The sequence below is a fragment of the Sphaerodactylus townsendi genome, linkage group LG10 (genome assembly GCF_021028975.2).
Source record: "Sphaerodactylus townsendi isolate TG3544 linkage group LG10, MPM_Stown_v2.3, whole genome shotgun sequence".
Classification (NCBI taxonomy): domain Eukaryota; kingdom Metazoa; phylum Chordata; class Lepidosauria; order Squamata; family Sphaerodactylidae; genus Sphaerodactylus; species Sphaerodactylus townsendi.
In genome coordinates, this window is record NC_059434.1 from 47140930 (window position 1) to 47160735 (window position 19806).

The window sequence follows — 19806 nt, forward strand, 5'->3', positions numbered from 1 at the left end:
ATCCTCGTTGCCCTTCTCTGCACTTTTTCTATCTCTTCAATATCCTTTTTGAGATGTGGTGACCAGAACTGAACACAGTACTCCAAGTGCGGTCGCACCACGGCTTTATATAAGGGCATAACAATCCTTGCAGTTTTATTATCAACTCCTTTCCTAATTATCCCCAGCATAGTTTGCCTTTTTCACAGCTTGCTGGGTGATTTTGACCATTCACACAGTCTCAGCTTAACTTACAGTTGGAAAGAACTGGGATGCACATGAAGTAAACAAATGAAATAAAAATAATAAAATTCATGGTTAAGTGCCACTCAACAGGAAAATGAAACTCTGTCATTCACAAAGTAGGTGTTTTCTAACCACAGGAGGCTCCACAGGAACAAAGTGAATTAATTCCCTCTCCCCAACTGTTTCATGGAGATTACTGCTGATGAGGAGCCAAGTTGTATCCATCAGTTAAAAAGGAAGCATAAACTAAAGGATGAACAGGAAGTTGGCCTGAATCCTTAAAGGAAGAGGAGGAGCTAGGAATATGTTCCATAAACCATGCATCTCTCAGCGATAATTTTCAACATCAGTCAGTTCATGATGTGTACATTGTAAAGGATCTGACCATTTTTAAACTAAGAGTTGAGGGGTCAGGATAATTGAAGAACAAAGCTTTCGCTTGTCCTAATCAATTACATCCCCACCTGGGACTAAGATGTTAAGAGAACACAATTTACAACAGTTTGGAATTACCTGGAATTATGACCTAGGCAAATGTTCAATGAAGTGAAAATTCCTCAAGGTCACTCACAAAGAACAAGGAAAGGAGAAGGAAAAATGCCACCACAAAATGAGAGGAGGAGCTTTTTTTCCACATACCATACCTTCATTAACCAAGGCAACTGTATCACTGCAAAGAATGCTAGGATTCAGGACTAAAAGAGAAGCAAGTTACTCAGAACCAGAGCTCAATTACGGCACTAATGGAGAGGGACTCCTAATTATATCTGCTCCATACTTAGGCCCCTTCCACACGGGCCAGTAAACATGGGTTAAGGACGGTATAAAACCCATTTTTGGCGGAACTTTGCACAAATCCCACTCCTAATGTCTGCCCCGTGTTCCCCCCAAAAAACCAGATTATTCTGTAAAAAGCCCGAGTTGCAGCCGCTTGCGAGCAAATGGCTGGGCAGAGAGGCACTTTATTCGACTGCATGTCCCTAAAAAAAAAAATTCCTGGATGACATCTGCGTAGCCACGCAGGAGCGAAGGGTTGTATTGGCTGTGAGGGTTCACTCGTGCATGCCTGCGTAGCTACACATCAGAGGTAAAAAGACGTACCTATGTGTGAAGGCAACCCACATTGATTCCGTGGGTTCTGTTCGCAGCCTGCATGGCACGTATATTAATATGAAAAGATTATATGAATGCATATAATCTTTAATGTCCCATCCCTTCTCTCTATATATCCAAAACCTGTTTTTCACCTCTAAATTACATCCTAGGAAACCTTGTGTGTGTTTTTACCCCCAGTAACTGAGTGACTATGAGTGGGAATTTTTTTTATTCCATTTCTTATTTTCCCAATAAAATCCTAGAAAAAGAAATTTATTTTCTCCACTGGTATCTTATTGTGAGCTGAATTTTTTCCATATACACAGGCAATATATATCGATCAAGTTACCCAACACTCCTTAAGCCACGCTAAGCGACCTTGTGCTCTACAGCAAATTTTACCAACCAAAGAGACTCGTTGCGTCCCACCATTTTGGGTAACACTATCCACTACATACCTTGAGGCCTCGGAAACTCCCAGGACTTGTTGGTGAAGAGCTAGAAGACTTTGTAGATTTAGGAGTAGAAAGCTGGCTGCTGGGGATTCCATTGACTAATAGGAGTAACCAAGGCAAAGGAAAAAAAACAAGTATTATTATAAATTAAAAAACTTCAAAATTGGAGGTAATATTATATTGTATTACAATATAAGACCCATTCAATTTGTTAATAGTGCATATTAAAGGGAGGTACTGGTGATACATTAAACAATGACATTGTCTTAAATGTACCAAAACATTGTGCCATATCCAGCCGTTTGTATGTACAAGAATTGCCATTCTTTCCCTTGGCACAGTTCCACTTTCTCCTTTCCACTCTGGCTGTTTCTGAATTTTGTTAAACCTGTGTAGAGTCTATATATGCATGTGCATGTTATGTTCACATAATTTTATGTTCATATAGGCACATGTGTATGTTATGTTCACACAATTTGATTCTGTGAAAAATTAAAATCACCAGACACTTTGAATGCATAGACATTCTATTCCCAGGTTCACTTGAAGTTGAGACCAGTGGGCATGATCCTGCTCCTCCTCCACATGCCCACTGAATATGAAGGGGCTGCACTCATTTTCTTAGCAGTCTCCTGGCTCACTGAAAACACAAGAGTTTTGTTTCCGCTTTACCCGTCTGCATAAAATTGATTTCTCACAGGCTTTCGCACTGCCTGAAGCTCCTCTGTCCTGTCTCTTCTACTTTGAGAAAGTCTGTCTCTGAACGCAGACTGAGATACCTCTTTTTAAAGCAGTGACTCCTTCCTCTATGCACTTTTACTTTACTACCTCAAAGAACCTCAAAGAACCTCTTCTCACTAAGCTAGTGAGTTTGCATCTCTGAGACTTATTCACATAGCTAGTCCCATCTTTAAGGTTTATGAGAAGTATTAATCTTAGACCAAATTATTTTTATTTCCCACAACTATGACAGTGTCTGAACACTCTATCATGTCAGAAACACACTCCTAGAAGACAGAATGGTTACGGAGCTTCCAAGAATACTTATCTAGTGGATGCTCATGTCTTCATTTTATAAAATGTTACAATAGATATTAAAATGGTGTCATTAAATTTGATTTTCCACACAAGCAAGTTGCTCATTTCATATGTTTCCCTTAAGCAAAATGAAATATTTGAAAAAAAAAGTTTCTTAATGCAGCTGTGCTGAAAACTTTTAACTACGAAAGGCTACAATAGTGTCTTCTACTCACTACATCCTGCGAAGATGCAGGCATGCTGACAAAGGGGGTTGCACCTTTTCAGGCACACTGCATATGTTGCATAGGAGCACACAACTAAAATAAGAGTGCTTTAACAACTGTTTTGTAAGTAGGTCCTAATAGGGCATAAACAAACCATTGAGAAAGTATACCCTTAAAATTTGTTCCCTCAGAATTCCCTCACTCCAAATTCTAATTTTTGTCAATTGATGCTCTACAAGAAGGAAACCCTCCCCAAGAACTTTCTTGCTTCCAACCTAACAGTTATGATATGAGTTAATCCTAGCTCAACTATACTCTTGTGTCAGTAGAGTAAGGGACCTGCCATGCTGAACAAAATACTGTGACATGCCATTTGGCACACGTGCCAGTATTCTCTCTCCCTCAGTTAACTATTTCCAGAAAATAAGCTAACAAGAAAAACACATTTGTTTATTTGCAAGGCTATCTAATAACCTATTTGCAAGGCTATCTAATAACCTTATCTTCACAAAAATGGGTCTATGTATGCCTAGTAAAATATTCTTTTTCAAAGAGCAAAACTGTTTTCAACTACTTTCTTGATAAAGTGCTGCTCCTTTAAGAAAAAATGAGCCTGACAGCAAGACATTTGGTTTCCATGGAAATGTTAGTTACCATCTACACTTCTTCAGCTGTGTAAAGAATATCTATAATAGGCAACAGAACATTCACTTAACAAGCACCATTGTTTTTGCTGTGTGAATGCCTGCAGTGCTGAACCTGTCTGGCAAAGCAAGTCTTCCAAAGTAGCTGATCTATCACTTCTAATTCTAATAACATTTGGACCTAGGCTAGTAATATGATTGTACAGAAGTCACCATCACTTCCCAAAGATTTAAGCTATGGATTATAAAATGCTCTGTAGGGAATCAGCATATACTGGCAAAAAGAAAAAAATTCTGAGTCCCATATTCAAACAATAAAATGGAAACTTTGAACTAAGTTTTAAAAAAAACAATACAGCAAAAAGTGGTCTTATTTATTCATTTTATTCCATTATTTTATGTCATGTTTATAGGATATTGGCATTTTCCTTCCAAAAGATAATTGGATGGCACTAGGAAATGCTGACCAAGACTTCAGAATGCAGTTTTCAACAGGAACCATCAGTTGCAGTTAAAAAAGAGAATCCCCTCCCCTCCAAGAAATACAATATATCATTTTTCTCAAGACAGAGTACTCCTGACCCTCACATCACACCAGCCACCAGCCTCAGGAAGAGCTTCCTGTCAACTACCTTGAATTCTAACTGCATATTTAGCTAAACTCAGGGGCTGGAGCTGTGACATAACTGAGATGCAGATGAAGCAGTTGAAAATACTCTTAAAGGCTAAATACCAGCAACAGCCCTAACAGCAAAAGATCCATGGTAGAACAGTCACACACACTTGTTGTGTGGTAAAGTTCTCCCTCCACAATTTTCCCTGTGCTTTCCCCAGTCTGAATAAGCAAGTGATTCAATCACAGATCCCTGGTGTAAAGTGCATTTCAGTCCAGATTATATATAGGATCAAGCACCACTGTGAAAGCTTTCATTATCACCAGACATTTCAAATACTGTACTTTCAAATAGAAGCATATTACAAGTCAGAGAAGCATATTACAAGTCAGCAATGAATGGATATGCACATGTTTCCATCAATATTTAACTAGAGTTAACAAGAGCCCTAACACTGACCAGGTTCTCTAACAGGAACGATTTTGCCCCAAAATCGGAACTTAACTATAAGGTTTTAGAAATGCTCTTTCTTACCAAGAGTGAATCATTGTCAAACGTTTCTCCTTACACGCACACATGCCCATGTTGATTATTTGCTGATCAAACTACAGTAATTTTACTATACTATCTGCTGAGGTATAATTTAACGATAACAATCCCATTTGCTATTAATTTCCGATATCAAACACAGAGACAAGGTAATTAAATCTTGACTTAGATTTACAAATCATAAAATGTACAGTGCAAAGTAATATGTACACAGAAACAGAGAGAAGGGATAAAATGAAAATGTAGGAGACAAGGAGGTGATACAAAGCCATAATAGCAATGGCTCACCTGGGGATTTTGCGGAAGAGTAAGAACTGGAGTAGTAGCCACTCCTCTTTACTGTATTCATTCAATTGACACAAAGGAAAAAGATAGGAGAGAGATTACTCATTGACACAAAATAAAGTAAGGCAAAGTAAACTAACAAAACAAAATGGGAAAGAAAAATCATTACAACAAATCTTAGACTGAACCAATATTTTGTGATTTTACAGAAACTTATTCTAAACTACACTGTACTGAAACTGAGATAAAATTGGATCCTTAGAAGAATGGTAAGGGGAAAGGTAGGTGCTCTGTTGACAACACACGAAGTTACCCAGCAATCAACAAATTGCCTGTATGTTCCAATATTTATGCAGCAGTTGCCTCAAAACAACATTTGTGATACTGAAGGAAAATTTAAACACCTATTTAAACAGATGTATAATACAGGCTCAAGTGATCATGAAATCTAGCTAACTCTGAAAAAGAAGTTCCAGTGTAAGGATAGGGTAAGGAAGTGGTAACAGAAGCAAAGAAGAAGCAGTGCAGAAGTAGTGGCACCAGAAAAAATAACCCAGCTTTAGCATGAGCAACTGTGAGAGCAATACTAAGCAACTTTCCTCATTATCCTTGAGACAGAAACCCTAAAACTTTGATAACTCTCAAGAGTACCAGTTATGACATCTGGGGGGGTTGTGGAAACCTGGGGTTTGCATTAGCATAACCCATTTATTCTCTTTCCACATGTGACCACTTTGTCAAAGTAATTTTTTTAAAGAAAGGACAAACCTGTATATCATGGTAGTTCAGCATAGTGAACAGCTACTTGACAGGGGTCAATTTTCTGACTGGTCATGTTATTCTCTGACACCAAAAATGAGACTTCGCATCTGTCTCATCTTTCTGTCCATCTGTCCCAAGGTTCTGTCCAGGGAACCTTTAACTAAAGGGAGTTTTCCAGGAAAAAAAAGGTACCTTCTCCCTTCCTTCCATCACCGTCCTATCCAAACATACAACATGGAGCTAACTGTGGCCTGCATTTGCTCACACTATCCCTTGCTATCCTTGCTCTTCTTATTTACTTTCCATAATTTCTTATTTAGGAGTCACGTGACGCAGTGGTTACGTGCTTGCACTGCCACTCACACGTCAGGAGCTCGAGCCCCCTGTGGGTCAGATATCCTGGCAGCTAGCTCATGGTCAACTCAGCCATCCATTCATTTCTTGGTCAGTAAATGAGTACCTAGCTCATAGCTAGGGGGTAAAGAATAGCCGGGGAAAGCAATGGCAAACTACCCCACAAAAGAGGCCCATGAAATCACTGCTCGCAGTGGTACCCCAGGGTCAGGCACAACTGAAGGGGAACCTTTACCTTTAATTGCTTATTTACTTCCCATAATTTCAGTTTCAGATTGTACAGTTTTTGCTTATGAAACTTTGTTGGCACTATTAAAAAGGGAGACTCAGTGGAGCAAAATCAGGTGGCAGTCAGGGAGAAAGTGGCAGCTGCAAGCCATTTTACAACCATGACATATCATAAAGATCATTTTTAACCAGAAATGCATTTCTCTTTCTTATCAGTTGTACCTGAAGCAGGCGACTTGCTTCGACGGGAAGGACCAGGGCTTTTACATCCAGAATACCTTGGAGAGCCTGATGAGCGGGAATAAGATGATTTCATAACACGACATTCTGTAAACAGACAGGACAGTAGAAGAAAGACTTCCAGTAAGCTGTTGCTTTCACACAAAGCCAGCTACAACAATGTATATTTATCATTCAAATAATGTCATCTCCTACACAGCTCTGTTCAAATGAACCACAGATTTATAAACCTACAAATTTGTTGGTTCCATTATAAGACAGTCAAATGTTGAACTACACAAAATATTTTAACAAAGCGTTTTTTAAAAAAATAAACAAACCCTAGATGTGATTATTTAATCTGTAAAATGAAATTAAGACTTAGGAAACAATTATCTACATGCCTTAGATTCGTGGGAGAGCAAGTTGTTGTGGCACATATGGCGAAGTATGCTGGCATATTGAATGTTTAGTCAACCTGACAGGAGCTAGGGCCCTTCCACCTGTTCGCACCAGAGTCTTTCTGACCCAGTAGAGTCTACAATCTGTTTCCTTCTACTAAATGATTAATATGCAACATAATTTACATTGAAGAATTAAATTCAACCTTGTCAGAACTTTGAGTTTCACTGTGCAATAGGCTGCTTTAAGCAACATTATTTAGCACATTTGTTTGTTTTACTAGGCCCTTCAGGGAGAAGCATGACTGTAATAACTGGAAATCTAGAAAAAATGATATGCATTTGATATACATACTTTGAATCAACAAACAAGCCTGGAAGCGTTCAACTTCAACCAGGATCTATATTTTCCTGAAAGATTATGCATTAGAACTATGTGTGTGTAGTAACAGGATTAAGAGTGACAGTGGACTGGCAAGTGATACGAAATTTTGTATACTGTATATACTGGCGTATAAGACTACTTTTGAACCCTGGGAAATCATCTGTAAAGTCTGGGGTCGTCTTATACACCAGGTACTGAGTGGGTAGTACTGAGCAGGTGGTACTCTATATTTTAACTGGAAAAGTGGGGGGGGGGGTCGTCTTATACCCCCAGTCGTCTTATACGCCGGTATATACGGTAATTTGTTGAGATTTGGTTCCCCTCCCCAGTGATCTTTCCTACAACAATGAAATTTTTCACACTGCCAAGTGTAAAAGTCTTGCGGGGCGAAACAAAACTGCCATCAATGTTTGTTAATCAGTTATAACTCCCTAATGAATGGGCCTACAGACACCATTCACAGAAAAATACCTTTAAGGTAATTTTATGCCCTTTAATGTAGATGTAGATTCATTTTAAAACAGTCACAATAGCATATGATAAACACCCATTTAAAAACATTTTTAGACATCTGTATTTTATTTGTTAAGTATATAATAGTGTATATCTGAGCAAAACAGCTACAGTCTAACGAACTTTTACCATACTTATTTGAACTGCATATAATGAGAGTATTGAGGTGCGCAGAACAAATCAAGATTTGACATATGGGTTGCACCATAATCATAGATTTTGTTGAAATTTTGACGATTATTCAATGTTGAAATGGATCTAAAAGCAACATAATGAAACTGCTACTGGGCCAGGGCCACACCCTCCAAAAATGTATTCATGAGCATACTTCCTAGAAAATATAGGCTCAATTTTGTTTGCACAGAATGATATATAATCTATCTACAATGGTCACAAAAATATGGAGTGCAGAGTGTCAACATTAGCAGAAATGCAGCAATAACTGGTGTTCAGATATTTAGGACATTTTAAAGAAAATCCATATCCCAATATTTTACCATAAATCTCCTATCTTATTCTTTACCAGGCTGGATGGAAGAAACTACTCAAGCCTGTCTCTGTGCTGCTCTTGTTAGGCAGGCATAAAACAAGCGAATGGATTGCATGTTGTTTTAATTGAGTCAGATTCTTTAATACTAGAATTCAAATTAATTGTATTTGGGAATCAAACTTATAGCAGTTCCTACTGATTTCAATGTGAAACACATTTCCAGGGGTAACCTTCACTGTCCCATCCAACTGGGATGAAATTTTTCAGGACTGCATCTCACACCCAGTGGATCTTTCTGGCCTACATTTTATGTAGTAGGAGAAAGTATCCCTGTCATACAGGAAGAACCAAACTCACTTAGGCCGTTTCCGCACGAAGGCGGAAGCGGCCAGGTCGGCGTTTATGACGCCGACCCGACGATGCTGGGACCGTCCACACGGATGGTCCTGGAAACAGCCGGGCAGCCGGCGCCGCAGAGCACCGGCGCCCGGCCAACCTGGCATGTCCCCAGGCCTCCGGGGCATTGCCGAGGCCTGGGGACACCCCCCCTGGCCCTGCGCGCCTGCTCCAGCGGCGCAGGGCGCGGGAGCGGAAAGTGGCTCAGGCCTCAGCGGCAGCGCTTCAGAGCCAGGGACAAGGTAAGTGCGGGGGGGTGGGGAAGTGATGAAACGCTGCCGTTAAGCTGCGGCAAGCGGCTTCGAGGCAGCGTTTTCCCAAAAAGAGCACTTCCAAGCGCTCTGGGGAAATGCCGGCTTCACGACGGGCGGGCGGCGCGAGGGCGGCACGGCTGCGATGCAACTGCACCCCCTGTGCGAATGGCAGCCTGGAGACGGCGTTTTTACTGTCTCCAGGCCGCCATTAATTGCCCATGCGGAAATGGCCTTAGAAAAGAAAATGAAACCATGTCCTCCCCTGTACCCAGTATTTTTTCTCCAGTCAAACTCGTGTGTGTGTGTGTGTGTGTGTGTGTGTGTGTGTGTGTGTGTGTGTGTGTGTGTGTGTGTGTGTGTGTGTGACAACAAGCACATTCCAGCTTTACTTACAAATGGACTTCCTCATCCACACTTTCCTTACAGCCTTTTCAGGCATTATGTTTCTGGCACTTCCTGTCTTGCACATCAGGAAAACAGTGTACAATCATTTCAGTACATGAAATTGCCATTTTACTGGAAAGGGACAACACACATATTCTGCAGTTTCAATATGTGGCAATGCATATCCCTGAAAATCCTGTTTTTCAGTTGCATGTATTGGAGCTGCAAAAAGTGCATGATACCCTTTTCAGACAAAATGGAGATCATGCATACTGAAATGATCACGTGTAGCTTGCTCTCCTGATACACAGGATAGGAGTGCCAAAACATAAAACTTGAAAAGAGCTGACACCTGAATGGAAAAACCTGCCAGTCTTATTTCTCCTAGCAATGCTGAAAAAAACCCTTATCTGACATTCTCTTCGGCTGCGGTGCAGCAGCGGTGGCCATGCAAACCCCTCCCCAGGGACGCTGTTTTTAGCGTCCCTGGGTCACTGTATTCCACCCGCATGGCTGGAAGGCGCCACCCCCCCTTTCCCGAATGCCTTCCCTTCCCTCTGACCTCCCGGCGCGTTGTCCAGGCCTGGGGACATGCCCCCCGTGCCCTGCGACTCCAAAGCTGTCGCGCAGGGCAGGGGGGGGGGTGTCCCCTGGCCTGGTCGATGCGCCGGAAGGTCAGAGGAAAGGTAAGGCGTTCGGGCGACGGCAACCTTTGGCGCTTCGCCGTCTTGAGAACTATACCGGTCGAGGTGTCGGTGTCATATACGCCGACGCACCCCCCGAAAGCGTAGCTTACGTGCGGAAACGGCCTTAACAATGTTTTACAGACAGCATATTTTGCATATGGATTTGCACCAGATTTCCATTATCAGTGATGATAAAAGGTCAAATAAATCTATTTATGAAAGACAGAACCAGGATCTGAGATCTCCCTCTCTCTGTAATTTTATATAAGGCACTAAAAATGTAAAATTGCTAGAAGCATTGAAATTGGGGACGGGAAGACAGAGAACGTGATGGACAAATGTTTAAGTATAATGGACAAAGGAACATCATCTCCTTAAAATCTTCATTCCATTTATTTCATATACAATGCCCTCCACCCAGAAATACAGATTTATATATTTACTTTGAACAATGAGGCCTTGTTTTAAACTGGTCCCATAACTATTCACAGGTTGGGTAGTTTAGGGGATAGAAAGAAAGATGATCCAAGTAAAAATAGCTCTGATGGTTCTTCAGGGAATTTTGCAACAGCTTGGTATCCTGGCAAAATCAGGTCATTTTTACATGGGTTTCTTTACCAACATACCAATAAAATTTCATTTAAAAACTGCCAAGCTTCAATAGAGTTGTGGATAAATGGACTTTTGTTCTAGACCCCTTTGCTCAGTCTCTTGATGATGAGAATATGCTTGTGGGCATTTTCTTTTAAATAAAAATATTTTATATTTTTTAATGCGGATAGATTTTTTTGTTGTACACCAGAGATCTTCAAAATTTCAGATATGCTATTTTTTTAAAAGCAAGATGAGAAAGACAGGGGCAGTCAACTGGCAAGTTGCTACTTCTCCAATAGTTAATAAGTGTAGTAGATGTCCCTGGGCAAACCAGATGCTGGGACACAGGTGCTAGGCAAAACCTTAGAACGACAATGCAGGAAGGGAAAGCTGGGGCCCCTGGTTTCTCAGCAGGTAGTTCCTAAAAAGGCCAGGCAATGGAAGTGGTTGAACTGAAGAGGGAGAGAAAAGCCCCTGTGAGCATTGGGAAAAGTTTTATAGTACATGCCAGGTGGAGATCTGGACAGCTGCTAGTATTCAGAAGCCTCTTATAAGGGCAAAGCAGAACAGAGTCCATAGGTCAATGGGACAGTTCCACCACAGGGGTCAAGGGCCTTACGACAGCATTGATGTATACAGCAATGGAACATTCTGACTGTCTGAATTACTTGATTACTTTCCATTGTCTGGATTACTTGATTACTTTCCATGACAGCACTGTGTTTTCTGCATTGTCTGGATTACTTGATTACGTTCCATGAAAGCACTATGTTTTCTTTCAAACTACATATTTGGAAATAACTTCCAATCGACATGGTAAGCCTCTTCAGTCATTACTGCTATGTCATACAAAAGTAGATACTTGGCAACCATTTCATCACTTAGTAATACATGAATCAGATCAAACTCTTAGAATTAATAGCAAGCACACACTTACCACTGTGATCCAGAACAAAATCATCTTGTGCATAACGATATTTGTCAGGTCCACAAGCAATGAAAACATCATCATCACCAAAAAAGTCTTGCAAGCAGGTAACCTAAAAAAAAAAAAGATCCCAAAACATATTAGTTCTTAAATGCTAGAGGAAGGGATTTTTTTCACATTATGCTGTGTTCCTGCATTTGTACAACACAGAGTACTACTTCATGGGCCTCAAAGTTTACAAATCTTTGGCAAAGAGATAAGTTTCTCAAGAAATTTCTATTTGAAAGACTCTAAAAATCCTCCCAACAGATGGCCAGAAAAGAAGCATAATGTTGTAGAATCATCAAGTCTAAGTTACAGTAAATTACAAATATATGTGCAGCTACCATGACAATGTTTAAATTAAGGCCGTTTCCGCATGGGCAATTAATGGCGGCCTGGAGACGGCAAAAACGCCGTCTCCAGGCCGCCATTCGCACAGGGGGCACAGCTGCATTGCAGCTGCGCCTACGCGCATGAAAACGGCGTTTCCCCAGAGCGCTTGGAAGCGCTCTTGTTGGGGAAAGGCTTGCATTAAGCCGCTGCCGAGTGGCGGCAGCAGCTTCCATGACGCCTCCACCTACCTGGCACTTACCTTGTCCCCGGGCCTCCGGAGCGTCGCCGAGGCCTGGGGACACGCACCCCTGCCCTGCGCCGGCTGGAGCAGGCGTGCAGGAACCAGGGGAAGTGTCCCCAGACACCGGCGTACGTGCCATAAACCGAGGACATGCTTCAAATCGGCCGGGCGCCGGCGCTCCGCAGCTCCGGCTGCCCAGCTGTTTCCAGGACCGTCCGTGTGGACGGTCCCAGCGTTGGAAACGCCGACCCGGCCGCTTCCGCCTTCGTGCGGAAATGGCCTATCATAACTAAGTTAAAACTGCAAGTGGATTTGTTGTGCTTAATATATTTTCCCTGTTACGACATTTACAAAATCCAGAAAATAAAATGAAATAAGAGAACTTTTGCAAAAGCAAATTTATTTGTATTTGTATTTATTTGTATTTACATGGATTATCTCTTCATACCCAGAAAAAAAATAATCCTATAGTTCAGTTGCACCAACAGGATGGCCATAACATCCTTATACCATGGTTTCGCCACCAAAGACAATGAAAAATTTCTTCTGCAAAAACAACTTATATATTTCCCATTTAATGAGAGCCAGAAATGTCTGTCCCCTCCCCATTTCTCCCTCGTCTCTACAATCATAAAAGTCAAACTGTGAAATCAAAGCAAGCTTACACCAGCACATAAACGATCAATAAGGATGATTGGGTATGAGCATGTAACTGAGACTTCCTGTAGTGCAAACACAAAGCACAAAGGGGATTTGGTAACCGGCACTGTGGCAAAAGGGTACTTGGCACAGAAAGCATTTTGTACAAACAGCTTAGCTTAACGACAGTTCCTGTCTTCTCAGAAATCCCACAAGTCCCCCTGCAGCCTCAGCACTCCAGTCACAAACATCTCCACTCCATAAACTGTAGATGCAAAGATAATATACTCTTTACAAAGTAGAGAAGGAGGAGCATTGCATACTTCAAATGGCTGTAAACATCTCTTCAAATGGTTGTAAACATAATGTAACTCTTCCAATACATGGCAAATATCTACTGTTTGGTTACTTGAGGTCCAGCAATAACGTTGCTTATTCCTAACATTTTTGTCCTAGCATTTTTTCCACACCAGAGACCCCAAAAAGCTTATAAAGAGTCAGTGTGGTGCAGTGGTTAAGAGAGGTAGACGCTATTCTGGTGAAACAGGCTTAAGCCCCCATTCCTCCATATGACGCCTGAAGGGTAACCTTGGGCCAGTCACAGTTTTCTAGGAACTCTGGGTGTCTGTTGTGGGGAGAGGAAGGCAAAAGGAGTTTGTAAGCCACTCTTAGGCTCATTCCGCACATGCAGAATAATGCACTTTCAAACTGCTTTCAGTGCTCTTTGAAGCTGTGCGGAATGGCAAAATCCACTTGCAAACAGTTGTGAAAGTGGTTTGAAAATGCATTGATTTGTGTGTGCGGAAGGGGCCTTAGACTCCTTACAGGAGAGAAAGGTGGGATATAAATTCAAACTCTTCTTAAAGTAAAAAAACACATAAAATACAGATTTAAAGTAGAAAATACAACCCAACAGGTTCCCATTGCTAACTTCAGTCAAGACTTTAAGTTGCCTGCAAGAGCGTGCGTGTGTGTGTGAGTGCAGATTTTTAGATCTACTCCAACATTTTTTGCTGTTGACAGAAGCGTAGCTTAAAGGGGACGGGACGCACGCGTGATGCACCGGGCACACTCCCCTGTGGGGTGTGGGGTGAGGGCGTTCCAGGAGTGGGGCATGGGACGCACCAATGCACCGGGTGCTTTCACCCCTTGCTAAGCCTCTGGCTGTTGACATGATTGCTGCTTTTCAAGCATTCGTAGCAGGGGTCTGCCTTAATGTCTCATGCTATCCATAGCAGCTCATGAATCCACCATCTCTGTGCCCGCCTTGCCAAAATGTTTCCGTCATCATCACTTACCCTGCCTCCCCACTAGCAACCTTAACTATTGCAAAACTGGCACTAATCATAATCAAATTATTAAAAATGTTAGTTAAGAGAGGAAGTCAGTAAACCTTTGCCAAAGTTAATGTCAATCAAATAAGAGAGAAGAGAGACAGGGAACAGCATGATTTTCTTTAGCGTGATCAACCCCAGGTAAAAGACTGTCAAACCTCATGCTCACTACATCTGTACTGGCTCTTAGCTGTACCCAAGCAATGGCACTTGTACAGCAAGTGAAACCAAGGGAGATTTTTTATTTTAATTTGCTGTTATCATGATAGGATCTGGAGCTCCTGATATCCCTTCACTAAAGCATAGATCTGTAAGTGACAATTTATCTCACGGCATGATTAAATAACAAGCATTCTTTGTACAGCTTAATGTTAAGCAGCAGATGGTCGATTGAAGGGTGAAAGAGCTTATTTTTGAAAAAGCAATGCACAATTGTTTCTGAAAACAAAAGCACTAAAATATCTGAAACCAAAATATTGCTTTTGACTATTTTATTTTTCCTCAGAATAATAAAACACTCCATATAATTGTAAGTGCAGTAGGGGAAATGGATGACAGAAAAACAGACAAATTAAGAAAGGTTAGGACGACAAGAAGACTTCATAAGAATTGAATACAGCTGTCCAACAATGAAGTCTGCATGTATTATGTCCACCATAGTAGTAAACATTGGCTTGAGTACAGGGAAGGCTTCCTGTTGCCTGCAGTAGAAAAACACTCAGAATATCAATGACTTTCACCACTCTTACCGATCATTTCTACAAGGCATTTGAAAGCAGTGCAGTTGTCATGGCAGCTAAGCCACAGATACAAGCAGGCTAAACTTACAGTAAGACTGTCTTGTAGGCTGTAATAGGCAGCACTGAGTATTTGTTTGTCAGGCTCAAAGACACTACTGTACATTCTCTCCACCCAGCATCCGCTGAGCTTTAGCTCATGATAAATGATCAATGACTATACAGGCAGCTTCTCAGGACAAAATTAATTCACTTCAACTAAGCTACAGTACAAAAGAGCATTTACATAACATTTTCTAGCCCACCTCATCAGCAGGAAACCTTCACTCCATACAGGAAAAAATACTTCCTTCTTGTAAAATCCTCCCCACTCTACCTCCTCTATATAATGCAAATGACTTCTAGGAGGATTTATTTTTGAAAGCAATTCACCCATAGCCAAGCAATATTACCAGCAGTGAGTTTTCAACAGTTCGTTTTTATACAGAAGTCAGAAAAAGAGTGAGCACACAATAAAACATTACCAAGAAAATCCCTATGCCCAAACTTTTAAAACGCCATCTGTTCTTTGAATGCATGCTCTTATTTAACACAGATTGTGGGGCCCTTTGATTAGAACAGTGCAAGGCACATGGTTGCTAATTTAGAAGTTACATAGGTCAATTTTTAAAACCAAAAAGGAAAGCCACATACTATGGTCCCTTCCGCACATGCAGAATAATGCACTTTGCAGCTGGATTTTACTATGCGGAATAGCAAAATCCACTTACAAACAATTGTGAAAGTGGATTGAAAGTGCATTATTCTGCATGTGCGGAAGGGACCTATGACAAAGTACAAAAAGAGGAAATAACCTACTGATGCAGGAAGGCTATTGTTTTGTATGTCCATGTTTAAGAGACGTATCTTAGGCCCATGTCATTCTCTGTTTTCCATAATGGAGTTGGTCACAGATTTTGAATGCTTTTCTTCATCCTTTCTTGTCTCATTTTCTGTGTTTGTGTGTACTATATTGCAGGCAGTTACCCTGAATTTTACAACAGTGGTAGAAAGGCAATAAAAATAAAATGTGTCCCCAAGATATATCGCTATGAATAGTTTTTTTTAAAAAAAAGAGCTTTATTTACATTATTTAAAAACTGGGAAGAATATATACAAATTATTACTTAGTACTTGAGTAAATGATTCAGTACTTGGGTTATAAATGGATTGGGATCCTGGTGTGGAGGGGGGAAGAATCTATGTGGTACAGGGCGATGTGGTACTGGATAAACATGCTCCACAAACTCACATTGAAAATGCTTTACCAGTTCATTCTTTTTGAATGAGTGAGAATGCCATTATTTTTAAATGTACACATGGAATATATTTTAAAGTCTTCTGTACAAGGATAATGAGTATTTTGCATCTTCTCATTAAATAAAAATCTCTTTTTGGAATCTTCTACTGAAGCAAGTTAAATTGTATTTTTCCGCAGGTATAACGTATCACAGCTCTTTTCACTTATGAGACAACCGAATCCCAGATAACGGCAGTATTCTCATACATTCAAAAGCTTGCATCTAGGGTCTGAAGTGAATGGACCAGTTCCAGGATAGCTATATTTCTTCTAAGGTACAGTCACACAGCAACAGATTCATGAATCTGGCTCCTTCTTAAGTAAACAGAAACACAATTGTACTGTTAGATGACAAATACTGGATAGTGTTTCCTCTTGAAAAAGGGAAGAAAGCCTCAATGGTAACAAGAGAAGCTTTTCACCTTGACTGTAATCAAACACCAAACAAATAAGGGAAGACAGCAAAATTCTTCTTCTTAACAAAATCACATTCAATTTCAGGCATTGCAAGAAAACAGGATGCAGTTTGATGTTCTGAAACAGGAAATGCTTGGCCAAACGGACAAAAGAAAGGAAGCTTGGGTGTACTGCACCCCCAATAATAATTGTAAATGTGTTTGCCTGCATATGTGATTTGCTGAGCAATGACAACTAGTTCAAGCAGAAACACTCAGAGTGAAGCAGTGTTCACTCTGCATGAATTACTGAAACAGTTCATCAGTGACCTGCTGGGGACAGCATGCTAGATTTAGACACAAAGCCATCTATTGACTCCAATATGATAAGCGTCAAATCTTCCTCCAGGACAACACAACATCACTCTTAGTAGAACATGAAGCAGTTGCCTGGCTGAGGGCTCATTATTTTTTCCCCTTTTTAACTGATTATTTTGAAGCAGAGGCAAAAGAGTTATCCATTTATCCAACATGTACTGTATTCCCAACCTCCATCCTCTGAGTGTTCTGATGTGAAGAATACACACATCATCATGTCAACGTGCTCAGTGAAATTCATTTTACATTCATGTTGCATTTAACCAATCTGCAACCGTCATGTTTAGAGTTCAGACGTGCAAAGTATAAAATGCAAGGACAGTACTAATGCAGAAATAAGTCAACAGCTCATTTCCATTTCATATCTGCTACCAGTGAACATAGGCTTGAATTAAAAAAAAAACACTTAGAAACTAGGATGGAGGTTAAAAGGACACATGTATCCCTCCCTGATTAACAGCTCTCTTTCCTCGCATAGCTGCTTACTCCCAAAACAATATGTGCACTTTGCAAAAAGGAAGGAAAATGGTAGTGTGCGTTTAATTATTATTTGTTAAACAATAATTTATCAATAAAAGCTCTCTATAGGCTGAAACTGAATAGTAAAGAAGCTGAAAATTTCAGAAATATAATCTGTATTGCCAGTCCTTTCTGCCACGTGAGCCTATTCTGTTGTCAAATTTGATAGGTAGCAGGGTGTTAAATGTTTTTTGAAATATTAATAAATGATAATTTAGGAAGTTAATCAAAAACTTTACAGTTTTACAAAGATCGGTTAGAATGCCTTGTGTAAATGAAAAGCACCACGCATTTATTAATGACTTGAGATGCTTGCAAAGGAAAGAAAAAAAGTAAGCATTTATAATCAATTTATTTTAGCTACAAAGTACACAGGCTTTAAAATCAATTCTTATAATCCCAGTATCCTCAAGAAAAGGACCGCAAGGAAAAATAGTTATTCCAGTGCTTCAAATATCCAAATGATTCATTGGTCATCTTGGTTGAGGTATAAGAATAATACAATGCCCCAAAGCAAGTAATTAAAAAAAAGCAGTTCCTTTATGGTTATAAATAAGGATAGCAATTCCTATCCTGTGGAGCAGCTTCTGGCCTTTCTGGAGAAACCATCAGTCTTGGACCCATTCTAACCTGCACTGGCCATGAGACAGAAACAGCTCTGAGTGCCCTCACAAAAGACTTCTGTGCAGGCACCTGTGGAGGCACCTGGATTGAGGCAGGTCGGTGTTGCTGTTGTTATATCTGACAGCAGTGTTTGACTTGGTCAATCACGACATCTTGACCAACCACCTGGACAACACTGGGATTTGCAGGTCAGTCTTACAGTGACTGTGCTCATTTCTTCAGGGTTGGGGACAGAGGGTGGAAATCAGGGAGAGAATCACCACATGCCACTAATTGGTGTGTGGAGTCCCACAAAGGGCAATTCTCTCTCTGATATTGTTTAACATCTATATGCGCCCTCTTGCAGGGCTAGTCCAGAGGTTTGGAATGGTCTGTCATCAATATGCAGATTACACCCAGCTTTATCTGCTGATGGACTGTCATCCTGATGCTGCCTCTCCTATTTTGGCCAGTTGTTTGGAGGTCATGGTGGAATGGTTGAGAGACAGCCGACTGTAATTAAATCCAATTAAGACAGCAGTCCTGTGGCTGGGTCAAGACAAACAGGGATTATCAATTACCGACCCTTGACAGCATGCAGTTGATACCTGCATTGACTGTGAAGAGCATAGGGGTGCTCCTTGATTCCTAAAGTTGCACAGGTGACTCAAACAGGCATTTTATCATCTATGCCCTATTTGTCCCACACTTATCTCGCTACAGTGGTCCATGTAATGGTCACCTCTAGGATAGACTACAGCAGTTCACTCTATGTGGGGCTACCCTTGGACCTGCTCTGGAAACTCCAACTGGCACAAAATGCAGCAGCACAGGTCCTTGCTGGGACACTGTGGTGGTGTAGAGAACCAGAAAGGACCAGAATAGAGTAACCATTGAAGGATCTTTATTCTTAAGCTTCCACGATACACACACACGAGATGCTGAATCTGACTTTTCCCAAACAGACAGACTGCTTTTACAAGTCTGAATCCCCCCTCCTTCGAGCCCCCAGACAGGTTCCCATGAAAGACTCAAAACTAGCTTCACAAACATAGATAAGGAGTAGCAAGGTTAGCTTGCCTCACCGGGCACACAGCCCAACTCGAGGAATGCTCGAGTTGCCAAGGTCGCAAGAGCTGGGAAAGGAAAAAGCAACATCTTTACAGGTGGACCATATCCAACCAGTGCTTAGCCAGCTGTATTTACTCCTGGTGAAGTACCAAATCAGGTTCAAGGTTAAAAGCCCTAAATTGTCTGGGGCCCACATATCTAAGGGACCATCTCTCCCAGTACATCCCCAAAGAGAGCAGCAGTGACATAGTGGTTAAGAGCAGGTGCACTCTAATCTAGAGGAACCAGGTTTGATTCCCTGCTCTGCCACTTGAGCTGTGGAGGCTTACCTGGGGAATTCAGATTAGCCTGTGCACTCCAACACACACCAAAAGCCTAAAGTGACCACACAAAAGTCTGGTAAAGTGGAATATGAATAAATATCTTCAATTGCAATCAGATGGTAAGAGGGGAGTGCATGCAGAAAGCTT

General features: G+C 41.0%; 1 protein-coding gene across 5 annotated transcripts in view; it reads right to left on the bottom strand.

Moving 5' to 3' along the window:
- Positions 1-19806, bottom strand: part of DCLK2 (doublecortin like kinase 2) — an 85487-nt gene that overhangs the window by 43586 nt on the left and 22095 nt on the right. For 3 of the 5 annotated variants that reach the window (XR_007245596.1, XM_048509158.1, XM_048509160.1), the window contains exons 3-6: positions 11715-11817; positions 6678-6782; positions 5115-5165; positions 1779-1873 (exon numbers count right to left, since the gene is read on the bottom strand). Coding sequence is in view for 3 of the 5 variants with exons in the window: in XM_048509158.1 (XP_048365115.1) it covers positions 1779-1873; positions 5115-5165; positions 6678-6782; positions 11715-11817 (354 nt within the window). In the remaining 2 variants the exon portion in view is untranslated. The remainder of the gene's footprint in view (positions 1-1778; positions 1874-5114; positions 5166-6677; positions 6783-11714; positions 11818-19806) is intronic. The other 2 variants (XR_007245597.1, XM_048509159.1) reach the window with 1 other exon arrangement.